This window comes from Gavialis gangeticus, unplaced genomic scaffold (assembly GCF_001723915.1).
Source record: "Gavialis gangeticus isolate Ggan-Ray unplaced genomic scaffold, GavGan_comp1, whole genome shotgun sequence".
In the NCBI taxonomy this organism is placed as follows: Eukaryota; Metazoa; Chordata; order Crocodylia; family Gavialidae; genus Gavialis; species Gavialis gangeticus.
This window is the reverse complement of record NW_017728992.1, coordinates 207,878,859-207,893,427: the sequence shown is the minus strand read 5'-3', so window position 1 is coordinate 207,893,427 and position 14,569 is coordinate 207,878,859. Positions and strand designations below refer to the sequence as shown.

At 50.3% G+C, this 14,569-nt stretch overlaps 1 protein-coding gene across 3 annotated transcripts in view; it reads right to left on the bottom strand.

Annotated features, from left to right (window-relative positions):
• Positions 1-1,136: 1,136 nt before the first annotated feature.
• The window catches only part of RHPN1 (rhophilin Rho GTPase binding protein 1), a 73,038-nt gene continuing 59,605 nt past the window's right edge, over positions 1,137-14,569 (bottom strand). For 2 of the 3 annotated variants that reach the window (XM_019528251.1, XM_019528252.1), the window contains exons 11-15: positions 10,312-10,506; positions 9,000-9,088; positions 7,168-7,314; positions 5,902-6,060; positions 1,137-4,413 (exon numbers count right to left, since the gene is read on the bottom strand). In XM_019528251.1, coding sequence (XP_019383796.1) covers positions 4,222-4,413; positions 5,902-6,060; positions 7,168-7,314; positions 9,000-9,088; positions 10,312-10,506 — 782 coding nt within the window. In that variant the 3' untranslated portion in view covers positions 1,137-4,221. The remainder of the gene's footprint in view (positions 4,414-5,901; positions 6,061-7,167; positions 7,315-8,999; positions 9,089-10,311; positions 10,507-14,569) is intronic. The other variant, XM_019528253.1, reaches the window with a different exon arrangement.

Genomic DNA, 14,569 nt, shown 5'->3' with positions numbered 1-14,569 from the left:
AGAGCGCAGAGGTGTCCAGATAGCCGTGCCTTGCTGCTACCATGAGCACAAAGCTTTCAGCCTCGGGTCCTTCACATGAGTTTCAGTGCTCCATGTTTCAGGCCAGTGAGATCTATCCATCTGTCACTGAGAAATTTCAACCCTGGGTTTGAGGGTTCAACTCAACCGCTTGCTGTGCTGGGTCGGAGCCGGCTTGGTTTGCAAGCCCGTGCACTGCAGTGCCTCTGCCGTCGGACGGTGCTTCGTTTTTAAATCAGCGAAAAGGCACCAGCACCCACCCAGGTTGGGAAGATGCACTTTGGGTAAAACAAAACGAGATAGACAGCCCTGCAACATGGAGCCAGTGCACCCCGGGCGTGTATGTGTTGTTTTAAATAAATATGCTTATGGCTCAGAGGCCTCCACTTCGGCAGCACGGACAAGACCTGCAGGGCCTCCTCAAATTTTCTGCTGAGGGATATGAATGGCGATCTCAAAGTGGTGGTTTCTACTGAAACCAGCAATGTCCTCTCGTATCACTTGAACACCTGGAGGCAGAGAAGTGTGGGGCGGCTGTGCTGGACTGAATACGCCTGATTTCTGCTAAGCAGTCCCGGGTCCCGCTGACACCTGGCGGGAGACCACCGTGGCTGAACAGCTGGCAAAACACTCGTCATAGGCAGTCGAGGATGATCATCTCCCACGATTGTCTCGTCTGTGGTTCCTAAGAGGGCAGATGAGGCTGATCCGGGATCGACAGATGGATGCAGAACCACAAACACAAGACCAGTCTTGACACGTGTTGAGTTGCACTCAGATAAGACCCTGAGGCAGGCAGGCTGGGCTGGTCAGGTAGGTGCTGGACTCCTAATCATGTCCAGAAGTTGTTGGCCACCAGCAGTACCGATTACTTCATGAGACTGTGCCGGAAGCCTCTTAACAGACAATTAAGGGTCGACCACAATTAAAGTGTTGACCTTCCCAAAGGCAAAGCTTCCTAACCAGGGCTGGCTCATGCTGGGAGCATGAGCATGAGAGTATGGAGATCCTCAAAAGATATAGCTGTGACTGAAGACCATGGAGGACAGATTCAGACAGACAGGAACTCATAGAAGTCTGGAAACTCAAGATAGAGGAGCTCTACCCATGCACCTTGCGCTTTTCCAGGGGTAAAAACCACTGTTTTATTTATTTATTTTTCTTAGATAAAAAGATCAATGCCTTCGCACAGGAGCGTTGTGCTCCACAGAACCAAAGGAAAGGCGGCTAACGGGGAAGGTTATCTCCCAGCCCGAGGAGCCTGCGTGGTTGGTTTATTCCATTAATCTTTCGCTATAGCATTTCCATGACTTAAAGTACAAAAATACAATTACATCTCCAAAGGGTATTTTATACCTACCGAGAGCAGTTGAGCACTCAACCGGATGAGACATCTCCGTAACCTTCAAAGAAGAAATAATGCACAACACGGACAGGGAACGGAAAATAATAATAAAAAATGTACACATCTGGAGTGCGTCGGCTTGATTCTGCCGGCGTTTCCACTACAATTGCTAAGATACACGTATCAATCAGGTCATTGCCATTAAGAAAGCCGAGAGCACACAAAGGAAGGGCATTAGCAACCTGTGTGAGATCTGACATTCAGGGCTACATTTAGTAAGTTAATCATTTGAAGGTGTTCTCTCCTTGGGTTTTTAATCTTGGGCACATCAAGCGGCAAGCCTTTTTGCTGTTAATTTATCTGCATGATGAAAGCAATCCACATCTGCTTGTGGAAAATACGGTCATGACTGGGTGGCTACGTCTTTCCCTTTTGAGCCGAAAGAGCAATGTATGTCCCTGGACTGTGTTTCCTGGGCAGAAGATGCATGCCTTGCACATCCATTAATGCGGTTCTCAACCAGGGTGCCTGAAGGCTGGGATGGGAGTTGTCGTAGGGTTCATTTGGAGGGGACACCAGGAAGCTCTGTGTGCTTGGAGAATTTTCCAACAGCAAGCATGCAATGCACCTCGTGGCCGCAAGCAGTAGCCCACAATACACTGCACTTGAGTAAAGATCCAAGTTGTTGCAGTGCAAATGGAGCCCCTTTATTAGTGCAAAGCCCTGGGCATGAAACACCACCTTGGGGTGGTGCAAGACCCTTCCAGAAATGCCCCAGTGGCCAGGTGAACTGCCGCTGGGGAGACAGATTAGGAAGCAACTGTGGCTAGAGCCCATGCTTTTCCTGTGGCCCTCCCAGTCTGACCCCACAAAACAGAGACACACCGGGCAGGTGGAACTGTACTGCACCCGTTTGTGGAAGGGGCATGCCAGGAGGCACCCACAGGGCTATGGAAGAGTGTGTGCTTCAGCTGCAGTCATTTGTACTGTTCGGTCAAAGGGGTGATGTGCAAGGAAACCTAGGGCAGATGAGACTACTTTCCTTCTCTGCCACCAGCACTGCACAGGGAGTTTTGCACAGGTCTCGAAAACCATCGGGTATGCCACCATACTCAACTGCTTTAGGTTTATCTGATAACACCAGGTGCGGGAGCACCTGGTTGAGAACCACTAAGTAAGCCAAAATAGCATGACGGTGGTTCATACTCGGGGCTGTTGCCCAATTCAAAACAGTGTTGGAGGGCACCCGGGCTCTAAAAAGGTTGCGAACCACTGCATTAAAATAATGCATCTGGGCCTATATTCAGTGAAGCCTTTAATCATGTGCTCAGGGCTGGGCTGGATCAGGAGTTTGCACTGGTGTCTACATGGCTACAACATCCTACACCTGCCCCCTGCCACAGCTCCCAAACCTCTCTCAGTGACAAGAGGCCCGTCTACAATGGGCATCGTGAAGCAGCCGTCTGAGCTTGCTTTAAACTAGCCAGCATGGGTACTGCAGCCGCAGAAGCTGGAACCTCTGAGCAGGATGAAATGTCTGTGCACGTACCCACGTGAGTTTGGGTGGCCCGTGTTAACTCCCCACTTGTGTGACTGCTATCAGGCACTGAGAGAAAGTTCAAAGCCAGTTTGGGCTCATTTACACACACTGGGGAACCCTGCAGTGTAAAGGTATCAACACGGCTCATCTAACTATCACTGAATGGAACTGGTGGTGACACATAAGAGCACAAAGTGGTTCCTGATTCGGTCAATCCACTTGCTAAGTTCTACAATATTAACAACTTGGGGGCATTTTACCATCACCATGTGTTTCATATCCACAAATGGGTTGGGGCCAAACTAGAGCGGCATTGTCCTATGGCCATTAAATAGTCACATGGAGTTTCTACCAAACACCCACCCATGTACTGCCCCCCTGGGAAGTTGTCTGAACAGTCTGCCCTCACACACACATTCAAGATCTGCATCTGCTGTCTATGTAGTGCCCTGCCTTGCAGGCTGAGCTGGGCAGGATCCTCAGATACAGCAGGTCCTGGACAATGGGGTTCACACGAACCTGTCCAATACCTCAATGGTGGCCTCGGCTGATTCAAGTGCTTCACTCAGTAGCCCAAAGAGCCCTTTTGTGGTAAGAAACATCCCTACTCTTATCCCCAGCTGCTCTGAGCTGATTGGGAAATTTGGTGCGCGCTCTGGACTGGCCAGGCTGGCTTCCTACACTTGCTGTCCCTCCCTCCAGGCTGTCGGCGGATGGTCACACTGGACTGGGAAACCCTGGACATACTCCACGATCAGTTCCCAGCAGCTCTACCCATCTCATTCTTCCCTCCTTCTCTCACGAAGTTCAGGAACTCTTGTCTCTGCACTACGTAAACCAGCTGCTTTATAAGAGATCCCAACATTGGCACATGCTGTAGGATAAAGCCTGAAGAGCCAGCAGAGCTCTACAGCTTGTTTTATGGCTGGTGTTGACAGTTCTTGAGTTTACCAAAGGGCAGGAGACTGCAGATCAGCTCTGCAGTTCTGACTCGTACTAAAGTAGGAGGCAGAAGAGTCAGAACCATCCCGTTGCATGTTAGTGCACAGGCAGAGGTGCCTGCTGTTCACCAGCGGCACATGCTGTGCACCATCCATCCCGGTCTGTGAGAACCCAGCCTCATGCTGCTATCCCCAGGCCTTGGGGGTCAGCTAGGCAGTTTACACCTGCCTGCACAAGGAGAGCAGCTCACTGCACCGATACCAGACCATCTCTGGGTGATAGGGCATCGCTGCCTTCTCTGGCTTCCCAGGTAAGGGTCAGCCCCGACGTGCCGGGAGGCCCATCATCCACAGCTGGGACCCAGCTGGGCTGGGTCTCAGTACATGGCCTCATTGTCCCCGACCGCAGCAAAGGGGAGGCTGTAAGTGCTGTTCTTGCTGCGCTTGCTTTTCTTCCAGGCCAGGAGCGTGCTGGCGCTCTTGTTGTTCATGAGGCTCTTGCGGCTGTTCTCCTTGTTGTTCTTCAGTAGGCCGCCGCCCAAGGACATGGCAGCCGACTTCCTGTCCATCTATTAGGCAGAGAGAGAGAGAGAACACCAACATGAGCTACATGAGAGGGGCAATGAGCTGGTTCATGGATAAGTGTGTTTGCACACTGGCAGCAGGAACACACAATCCAGACCCCAAAAGGAGCATGTGCAGAGCTCGGTTTTAAGGAGTGCTATGCCAGGTCCTCCTGGGAGGCCAGGACCTAGGAGGAGCACAGCCCCTGCTTACAGGTCGGAGTGGGAACACCAGAGCCAGATTCTGATCAGACAGTGTTTATACCCTGGTCCGTTCCCACTGGTTTCCAAGCAAACAAGGACAGGATCAGGCCCAGAGGGTTTAAAAGGGGCTAATTAAAGCCCCACAGGAGCTCTGAGCCTGAGCAGGGATGGAAACTCAGGGGCTCCTGGCTTTCAGCTTCATGCTCATGCTGTTCACTTGAGAGCAAGCTCTCTAACTACTCTACTGCTTTTCTGTAGATTTAGGAAAGGTCCAGAGAAGGGCAATTAAAACAGTCAGAGGGGCCAGACTAGGAGAGACTAAAAAGGCCCGGACTCTTCAGTGTGGAAAGAAGGCTGAGGGGGGATCGGATAGAGGTCTATAAAATCAAGAAGGGTGCAGACCAAGTGAACACGGAGTTTCTGAGTTCGTCACCAAGTCCCAGAACACTAGGTCTAGGGGACCCCCACTGAAATCAGTAGGTGACAGGTTTAAACTAACAGGAGAAAGGACTTTTTTATATGCAACGTGCTGTTAACTTGCGGAGTTCATTGCCACAGGAGGTGGTGGAGGCAGAGAATGAATCCAGATTCAAAAAGGGACTGGGGAAATTCATGGATGATGGATCTATTAATGCCTGTGGAACAGAACAGTTGGAGATGCTTTCTCTGGCCTCTCTAACCCAATAATTGGTGGGTGCCAGAGACACTACTGAATAGGGGATAGGTCACTAAAGAGATACCCCATTTGATGCTCTCCTTATATAGCATCCACTTCCACCACTGTCAGAGACAGGCTATGGGGCTAGATGGACCACTGATCTGACCCAATATGGTACTGCTGATGTTCCTCAGGATGTGGCTTTCCCCCTGCCAGAATCGTCCATGCTGCTCAGACCTGGAGATCTCTCCTTTGCCTTTGATGCAGGTTCATCTCTCAGGACACCCCATTCTGACCCTACGCTGTCCTGGCCCAGGCACCCAGCTGGGAGAAAGCAAGACTGCCCCTGCTTTGCAGCCCAGTTAGACAGCTGAATGTCATGAGGAACTGCACCCCTCATGCCCTCAATCTGCTGATTCTGACCCAGTGAGAAACCACCAGGAAAGTCCCAGCTCCTTCCCACTACACCAACAAGGTCCCTGCTGGAATCAGCTTCCTGCTTCACAGTTTCCACCCTAGAGAAAATGCAGCCTCCCACTCAAGCTGCTCTCAGCTGGCTTTCTTCTGTCCCTAGACCCACATGCCTGAGGAGCTGTCAGCAGAGCTCGGAGCCAAGGAAGAAGGTGAATTACCATGTTCTGCACCTCAGAGCTCTGAAGGGTGATCAAGCCAAGCTCCACCCCGTCTTCGCCGACGCTCTTCAGCAGCTGCACCACCTCTGCGTGCTTCAACCATCTGCAGTCCTTGCCATTCACAGAGATGATAAAGTCTCCTTCTTTCAGCCCAGCTTCCTGCAGGGGTCAAGCAAAGGCACACGTGGCTGAACAGGGCCTGGTGGTCTCCCAGCACTGCTATGGCCGAATGAAATGCCAGAAACCAGGACTCCACTTCCCCAGAGGTAAGCACAGAGGGTGCCAGGGCTATGTCCGGGTTAGGAGGACCCACAGCCTAGTTTATTCACCTGGCAGAGACACAACACTGGCACTGATGGAAACTCAGTGTTCTGGGATGGACCTGAGCCAAAACAGCAGTTGAACAGGGGTGCAGTAGCACTGACTCCAAAGGGGCTGGATCAGCTGGACCCTCAAGGTCCTTTCCAACCCTACAGTTTCATGGGGTGATTCACATGGTTAAAGCTCGGCACATGTTTAAGGGCCTCAGGGTCACAAGGGCTGATCCAGGGCTCAGCAAAGTCAGTGGAAAGACTCCCCATCCTGGAGTTGGATTGTTCTTAGTGGGGGGCAGATGACAGGACAAGGAGCAATGGGCTCCAGCTGCAGCAAGGGAAGTTGAGGTTAGATATGAGGGAAAAAAAACACCACTCTCTCACGAGGAGAATAGTAAAGCACTGGAACAGGTTACCCAGAGAGGTGGTGGCATCTCCATCTTTGGAGGTTTTTAAGACCTGTCAAGACAAAGGCTTGTCTGAGATGATGTAATTGGGGCTGGTTCTGCTTTGAGCAGGAGGTTGGACTACATGTGACCTCCTGAGGTCCCTTTCACCCTCATTTTCTATGACTCTGGCCTTGGCCCAGGCTATGGGGTGAGAAGTGGCTGGCACTGGCTCCAAGACCTGCAACCAGGGCAGCTTTTCACGGGAGTGACACAAGACCCAGCTCCGACATGAGGCTGCCCTCCTCTGCTGAACGCTACTCGTCAAGAAGCCTTTGTCCCAGACATTTGCAAAGTTTAACATGCTCAAAATAATGTATTTTCTCTTGGTCTTGCTCTCAACCCTCCCCCCACCCCACATACACCATTTCAGCCCCCAAGAGTCAGTCTGACAGTCACAGGCAGTTGAAAACAGGGCCTTATAATGGGGACTTATCAGGCAACCCTGGCAGGGAGAGTTACCGAGCTTCTCTAGATCTTTCCCAAGGAGGCAGTAACTAACTCACCGCTGCGCAGCCCCCGGGTATCACTCCGGCAATGAGGACGGGGGAATCCCCTCGAAGCGTGAATCCAAAGGCGCTATCTCCTCGGACCAGGTGAACTTTCCGTGCCGGGTGCCACTTGTTTTTGGCTGAGAAAACTGTCAGAGGCCCCTGGGTGGAAACAGAGAGACAAAATAACATACTGGAGGCAAGAGTGCCCTCTTGAGTCCAGCACTGCTGCCCTTGGTTGCAGATATCCTGATGGCTTTTGCTCTTTGAGACTGAACGCTGACTAGGTGTCAGAAAAGATGGATTCACTGTGCTGAGGAGCTCCTGACAGGGAAGTGCTTGGGGGGGTTAACAGTGCCTAGCTCAAAGTCAATTTATTTCGGCCTCACGTGCTGCAGCCCCTGCCTTGGTACAGCCCCACACCAGTCAGCCTGTTTCCTGCAGAAAGGAGGCCTGGATGAGCTGTCAAGGGCAGCTGTTAAAGACTGGGAGCTGTTGTCTGTTTGGAGAAGGCTTGCTGTTAAATGAAGACTGTCTGCCAAAGACAACAAGCAGCCTCAGCCCTGCAAATCTGCTGTGCAGGGAACTGGCTCTCCACCCTTCCCTTCAGAAGAGAATCCCACCATGGGAGCGGGGAGGGGCTGCTGGTCAACTGGCACCGAGCTACGCAGCTACTGAGGGGGAAATCTGTGACTGTGCTCGAAGCCAGCACACAGTAGGACCAGCCTGAGTTGGAAGAGGGCATGGCACTTGCTTCAAGGCACCTGCCCCAGTCCCAGGCCATGGCTGTGCAGACTGCAGGTGCCTATAACATACTGCTACTTTAAAGACCTCAGGCACTGTGCTCTGTGCAGACTGTCTGTAGCTGTGATGCACTACTCTGCTAAAAGTTGGGAATGGCAGCAGGGATGGAGAGGTTACCTTGAAACAGTGTTTCCCTGAGCTGCGACATGACCCCTGGGGGTCTTTAAGAAGAGGCTGGATGCCTACCTGGCTGGACTCATTTGAGTCTCGTTTCTCTTTTTGGGGTTTCTTTGTTGTTCTCCCGCCCTGGCGGGGGGTCGGGCTAGAAGATCTACTAGGTCCCTTCCGACCCTAAATCTATGAATCTATGAATCTATGCCTCTTCAGCAATTCAACCGTCACCAACCCCAACAATGAATGAAGGGAAACCTTTATACACTCTTCCTTGCGAGAGCCAGCTTGAAGCTTTACCATCTGGCACTGGCTGGCTGAGCTCCATGCTGTCTCAGTCGCGTGGTGTGGATCGGAGGTCACTCTCACCTCAGTTTGGGCCCTCTTTTCCCCTTTAACTAGCCAAGATCCCTTCCCCCATTTGGGAGAAGCAGCTTATTTTTGTTCCTGGGATGAAATGTTTGCACCCCAAAAGACAGGGAGATGCAGGTCTCCTTATTCATTGTCCCAGCAGGAAAAAAGGGGGTGTCTTAGCTGGTCCCTACCTGGCATGCCTTCAGTGTGGATCCAAGAAAATGTGCAACTCAGCCTTGATCTGACTGCATGTGAATCAGAGCCTTTAGGCACAGGTTTAGAAAACGGTGTCTTAATGCTGAGGTTCTATATTAGGGGAAAACTCTCGAGGTCTTATCACTGCTGGTTTAAGGAAAACCTCGACCCAAAAAACAGAAGAGACAGCATCGGAGGAGAGTCAACTCTTAACGCTTTCCCTACGTTCGCAGCCAGCCTGTATGCATCAGCACCACTGCATGGATTCACTCTCAGGCTGCTCTGGATGGCATCCACACCACAGTGTTCAGAGGCTGAACATGGGCTTGTGGCAGGTTTGCTGCTAAGCGTGATAGGAGCCTGCGCATAAGGCTGTCTCTCACCCTTGTACGTACCAGTCGATGGAAGATGTCAGTCACCTTCACCTGGGAGAAGTTGGGAGATATGATTTCTGGTCTCTGATGCGTTTTGGCTAAAATCAAAACCACAAGAGACATGTCACAGCTGCACGGATGAACTGGCAGGCACTGCTCATGCATCAAGCCACCCGATAGACTCGGGACTGGGCACCAGCAAAGCTCAAACCATCTGAGACAGCAGGCTGGCAGGGCAGGCTCAGGCCCCTGGCTGAAGCAAATAAACAGCGAGGAGGGATGTGTCTTCATATTTTAAAAGGGCATTGAGTGCTTTGCAGGGCAAATGTCACAGGGTGGAAATGAACATCGCCTTTCACTGCCTCAGGATCTCCAAGGCACATGTCGGTAAGCAGGGAAACCCCAAGTGAAAGAGGAAAGTCAGCACTTCTCTGTTTACCGAAACGTACCCAAGAAATCTGATGGGTGCATCTATGTGTGAGGGTAGGGGGTGCAGCTAGGAAGGTGCTCCCAAGGCTGGAGGGGCCCAATCTTGTGTGGGAATTCCTGGGGTGGGCAGGATTGGGGCCTCCCCCAAGGACCAGGAGAACATAGAATCATAAAATGAGGCTGGAAGGTGCCTCAGGAGGTCACATCTAGTCCAACACCCTGCTCAAAGCAGGATCAGCCCCAACTACATCATCCCAGCAAGGGCTTTGTCTAGCCAGGTCTTCAAAACCTCCAAGAATGGAGATTGCACCACCTCTCTAGGTAACCTGTTGCAGTGCTTCACCACCCTCCTAGTGAGAAAGTTTTTCCTAATATCCAGCCTCAACTTCCCTTGCTGCAACTTGAGCCCATTGCTCCTTGTTCTGCCATCTGCCACCACTGAGAACAGCCCAACTCCATCCTCTTTGCAACTCCCCTGGAGGGACTTGAAGGCTGCTATTAAATCCCCCCCTCAGCCTTCTCTTCTCCAGACTACACATGCCTCCCACTGTCCTGCAGCAAAGGGCAACATGTTTCAGCCAAGGAAGCGGATCAGCTGTGCCAGGCACACCCTGGTCTGACTGATGCTGCTGCCTATGGTGACATGTTTCTACCCAAAAACGTGCAAATAGCTGGCTCCTTCCAGACAGGAGGGACAGGTGGTCTCTCTAGCTTGGTTCTTAAACCATGTCCACCCCCTTGGTCCATGTGGCAGAGTAACCAGCTGCCTCTTCCTCACAGTCAGAAGTACCAACACTCCCAGCAAAGCCACAGACCCATCTGTTTTGCCGAGGACAGGATGGGAACTTACTGATGAGAGCATGTCAGTGGTGTGCCCTACTACAGCACTTACGGTGAATGTCAGGGGCATCTCCAGTTTCGAAGAAGTCCTCCTCGTGGTCAATGTCCGAGTACTTGCTCAGTGAGCGCTTGTGAGCAAAGGACAGCACCTCTTGGAGGATATCCATCTTCCTCAGGATCTTGCACAGGCCATGGATCCTCATGGCTTCCTCATGCCTCATGATGGCCTTCTTCAGATGAGCCTTGCCTAAGAAGCACAGAGACCTTCATGCACCCCTCCATGCCACGTGACACTTGCCCCGAGCCACCAGCGTGTCCGTGCCAGGCCACCGCAATAACTTCACAGCCAGGGAACCAATGGTCTGACTTCCTGCATCTCTCGATATCAACTGGGGGTGGGACAGTCCCAGCTCGTGGCAGCACCCGCAGGACTCCCAGGATGTACTCAACGGACACAACATGGAGCAGGTCCCAAGATCTGGCTTGGATCACAGGAGTCAGACAACCAGGAGCCTCCCAAAGGTGACCTGGGCCCCTACCTGTTCTGAGGTAGGAGGACTGTACCTAGACCATCCCTAGCAGATCTGTTTACCCTCTTCTTAACTCACAGACAGTGGAGACTCCACCACTTTCCTAGGGAGGCTGATCCAGTACTTCACTGTCCTGACAGTTAAACAGTTCTTCCTAATATTCAATGTAAAGCGTGTCTGAAAATTAAGCTAGAGGCTTCTTGCTCTGTCCCTTGTGGGTACAGTTAACTTATCACCATCCTCTAACAACCCCCTGAGCATCACACTGTTGACTCATTCACTAGTCCACCCATGCCAGTTCATTCTGCAGTTTTGGGGCCCAGCTAGTTATTGTATTCACCTGCACTTCCTTATTGCAGGCAAATGCCTGTATACCTTAAGTCCGGCGCTTTGCATGAAAAATTTCATGAAAATTTGCTGGTGGCTTTGCAAGAAATTTCATCTTGTTAAAGTTCAATCATTTACCCAGATCATTTAGGACTCAAACCTTGTTTTCCAAAGCACCTGCAACCCCTGCCAGGCTACTGTCTTCCAGAAATTAAGTGTCCTCTCTATGCCAGCATCCAAGATATTCATAAAAATAAGTGTGGATCAGAACCAGCCCCTGCAAGATCCCACCTGAAATGTCCTCCCAAATCCTAAACAAACTGTGGATCACTACACTCCAAGCATAATGAGGGAGTCGATATTTAGCCTATTTCCCTCACTTGCTCAGGAGACCATCAAGTGGGTGTTCCCCAAACCTCACTAAAATTCAAGCTACACCAACAACTGCTGGTTCCCATGTCTACTAAACCACGCAGCCTGCCAAGAATCAGACTGGTTTGACAGTATTTATTCTGGAGAAAACCCACACTGGATGGCTTTTAAATCACCTTCCTAACTTCCAGGTGCTTATAAGATGATTGTGTAACAGTTTATTCTAATCCGTCCCTGGGGCTATAATACTGGATAGCATGCTTGCCCTTCTGCAGGCTTCCCCTGTCATCTATGAATTCCCAAAGACAATTTCTGCTGGTTCAGAGACAACCTCAGGTTGTTCCTTACGTGCTCTCGGGTGACATTCCCTAGGTTCTGCTACCTTGAATACCCGTCTCCTGGAAAACCCCTTCCTATTCTGGTCTGCACTCCTATCCTCTTGCTTAAATGAAGTATTTGGCTGTGGTTAACCTTCAGGAAGGCTGAAACAATAGAGGCACTGAATGCTTTAACCCTCTGTGCCACTTATTATTTACTCCCCTTTCCCTTTCAGTAATTAAGTCGCGTGATCTTTGGACTTCCCATCATACTGCTCTGGAAGCAGCTACAACCTGGAGCATGGAGGTCTCATCTTCATTTGGAACATTTATGCTCACTAGTCCAACTCATGATGAGACTGGTCCAGCTAACAATGTTCTCCCCTTAAATTCTCAGAGTCACTGACCACTGGTACCAGTACCCCACTGTTGGAAGAAATGGGAGAAAGAGCCAGGGACTGGTGGCCAATTATAAGCTGGTAGTTCCAGTTTCAAGACACATGGTGGCACCCTAACTCAGGAGTTATTCTGGATTTACTCAGGTACCACAAAATGGGATCAAACTTCGCTGAGAAATGGAGGCAAACAAGCCTCTGCGCTGAAGGTCACTTACTGAGATGAACATCACTGGGCCTTATTCTTTACTGAGGAAAGGGAGGAGGGGGAACAAAAAATTATTGAACTAGACATTTCTAATGCTCTGTCAGACCAGACTGAATGAACACAGACAATGAGGGAGGCAGGAGAAGTCCACAATTATCTGGCATACATAGGATCTCAGGCAATGCGACCTGGTTTCATGATTATTTTGCTTTTTTTTTTTTCCACTACAGTGCAGAGACACTCAGGGACTGAGTCAGTGGGTGATGCCGAGCAAGAACGTTCAGGACGTGTCCAGGCTTGCAAGTTCTCTGATAATTATTTTGTTTTTTAATTAATCATCAACTTGGGATCCTGAGACTCCCTCCACTCCCCCAGAGAACATTAGGTCAGGTTTCAGAACTATAGTCCCTGTTCAGTCAGCCATCAGCTTCCCGGAAAACTGCTTAGCTGAAGATAAAGGGTGACCTGACCACTGGCTTCACTTGGTTGGCTGGGGCTGAATGTTACGTGCTCAGTCTGGGGTCACTGAACTTATAACACAGCCACAATGGTGGTTTGAGAGAGATGCAAAACAAAGAGGGAATCGTAATACGGATGTTTGCCACTGCAGCTTGCTCTCTCTCCTCTGAGCTGGGAGCAGAGAGCATGGGGATGTTCAATTTTATTAGCATTAAAACAGGAACATCTTTTCTTACTGGGAGACAAGTGTTAGAGTGCCAACTGCTCAGCTGGTGTAAATCAGCATGAAATCACGTGGTGGTGTGCAGCACAACTTGTGCCACCTTACCCCAGCTGGGGACTGGCCCCTTCATCTTTGTGAGGGCCAGGCAGAATAGCCATTGTCTACAGTTCATCTTTGCTTTTTTGCTTCAAAAAGGCAAGACGGGAGGAATTTGTTTCTCACTCCCTTTGATGCTGGCCCCGCCATCCTGAGGATACCTCACATTTAAACTCAGAGTGCCATCTCACAGACACTGGAAGCAAATCCACATCCCAATACAGTCCAAATAAAAGGCTCCCAGTGAGTTCAGTAGGGCTGGATTGGACCTTTGGAGTGAGCTCAACTTTGGAAAGTTCCTAGATCACAGTTTCTCCCTGGCGCATTTTAAGAGATAAGGGAAGTTTTCCTGCTTTTGTCTCCCATTCACTTTGCCGAGCCAACCCAGCTCCATGAGAGCCAGATCTCGTTTCAGACTGCCAGCACCCTGGGAACTGAATCCTCATTGCAGGATGTTTTTTTGTTGACAATGTACGAACAAGAAAGTTCATCTTGGCAATCTGATTCTAAGGGGAGAGCTGAGAATTATGGATTTAATGTCTCTAGTTCTCCCCTTAGGAGGCATTAAGTAGAGACTTTAAGTACAAACTGAGCAAATTTAGTGTGAAGTTATAGAGAAAGGAGTGTAGAAATCTGAAATGCATTTTTTTAAACATAGGAGTTGCTGAACAATAAGTGGAGTGGTTTATTATGTTCCCCATCTCCAGCCTCTGTGAGGAACTACAGTATCTGCCTCTATCGGTATGTCTTCTTTTGGGAATGCAAAGTGACAGAGTTATCATCCTTTTCATTACTACCTGCAGTGCTCCGAGGCATTGAAGTTGTTGGCAGCCTCAGGGAGATCATGCTTAGCACATTGGAAGGGAGGGGGGGTGGCACTAATATTTACTTTATTTTTTAAGTAGTCTGTGTCTGAGGTATCCTTCTGCAGTGCTTCCCCCCCACCCCCCAAGGAAGAGGGGAGCAAATGTATGCATTTTTCATATCCTGGTGTATGCATGTGTGTAAAGCAGAGATGACAAACTCAAAACAGAGCTTGGTATTGTTTCAATCTCTTCAGGCCAGGATGTTAAAACAGAACTTCAGCTGAATAAAAAGGACTGAAGAAGAGTCAACCTCTGATGGACTCTACCTGATAATCAGCCCATGCCCGACTGGAGGAGAACACATGGGCAAAAGTTTCATAGTTTCTAGGGTTGGAAGGGACCTGAGTAGATCATCTAGTCCTACCCCCTGCCATGGCAGGAAATAGTACTAGGGTCAAACGACCCCAGCAAGGTGTTCATCTAACCTCCTCTTAAAAACCCCCAGGGTAGGAGCCAGCACCACTTCTCTTGGAAGTTGGTTCCAGACCCTAGCCGCCCTGACCGTGAAGTCGCGCCT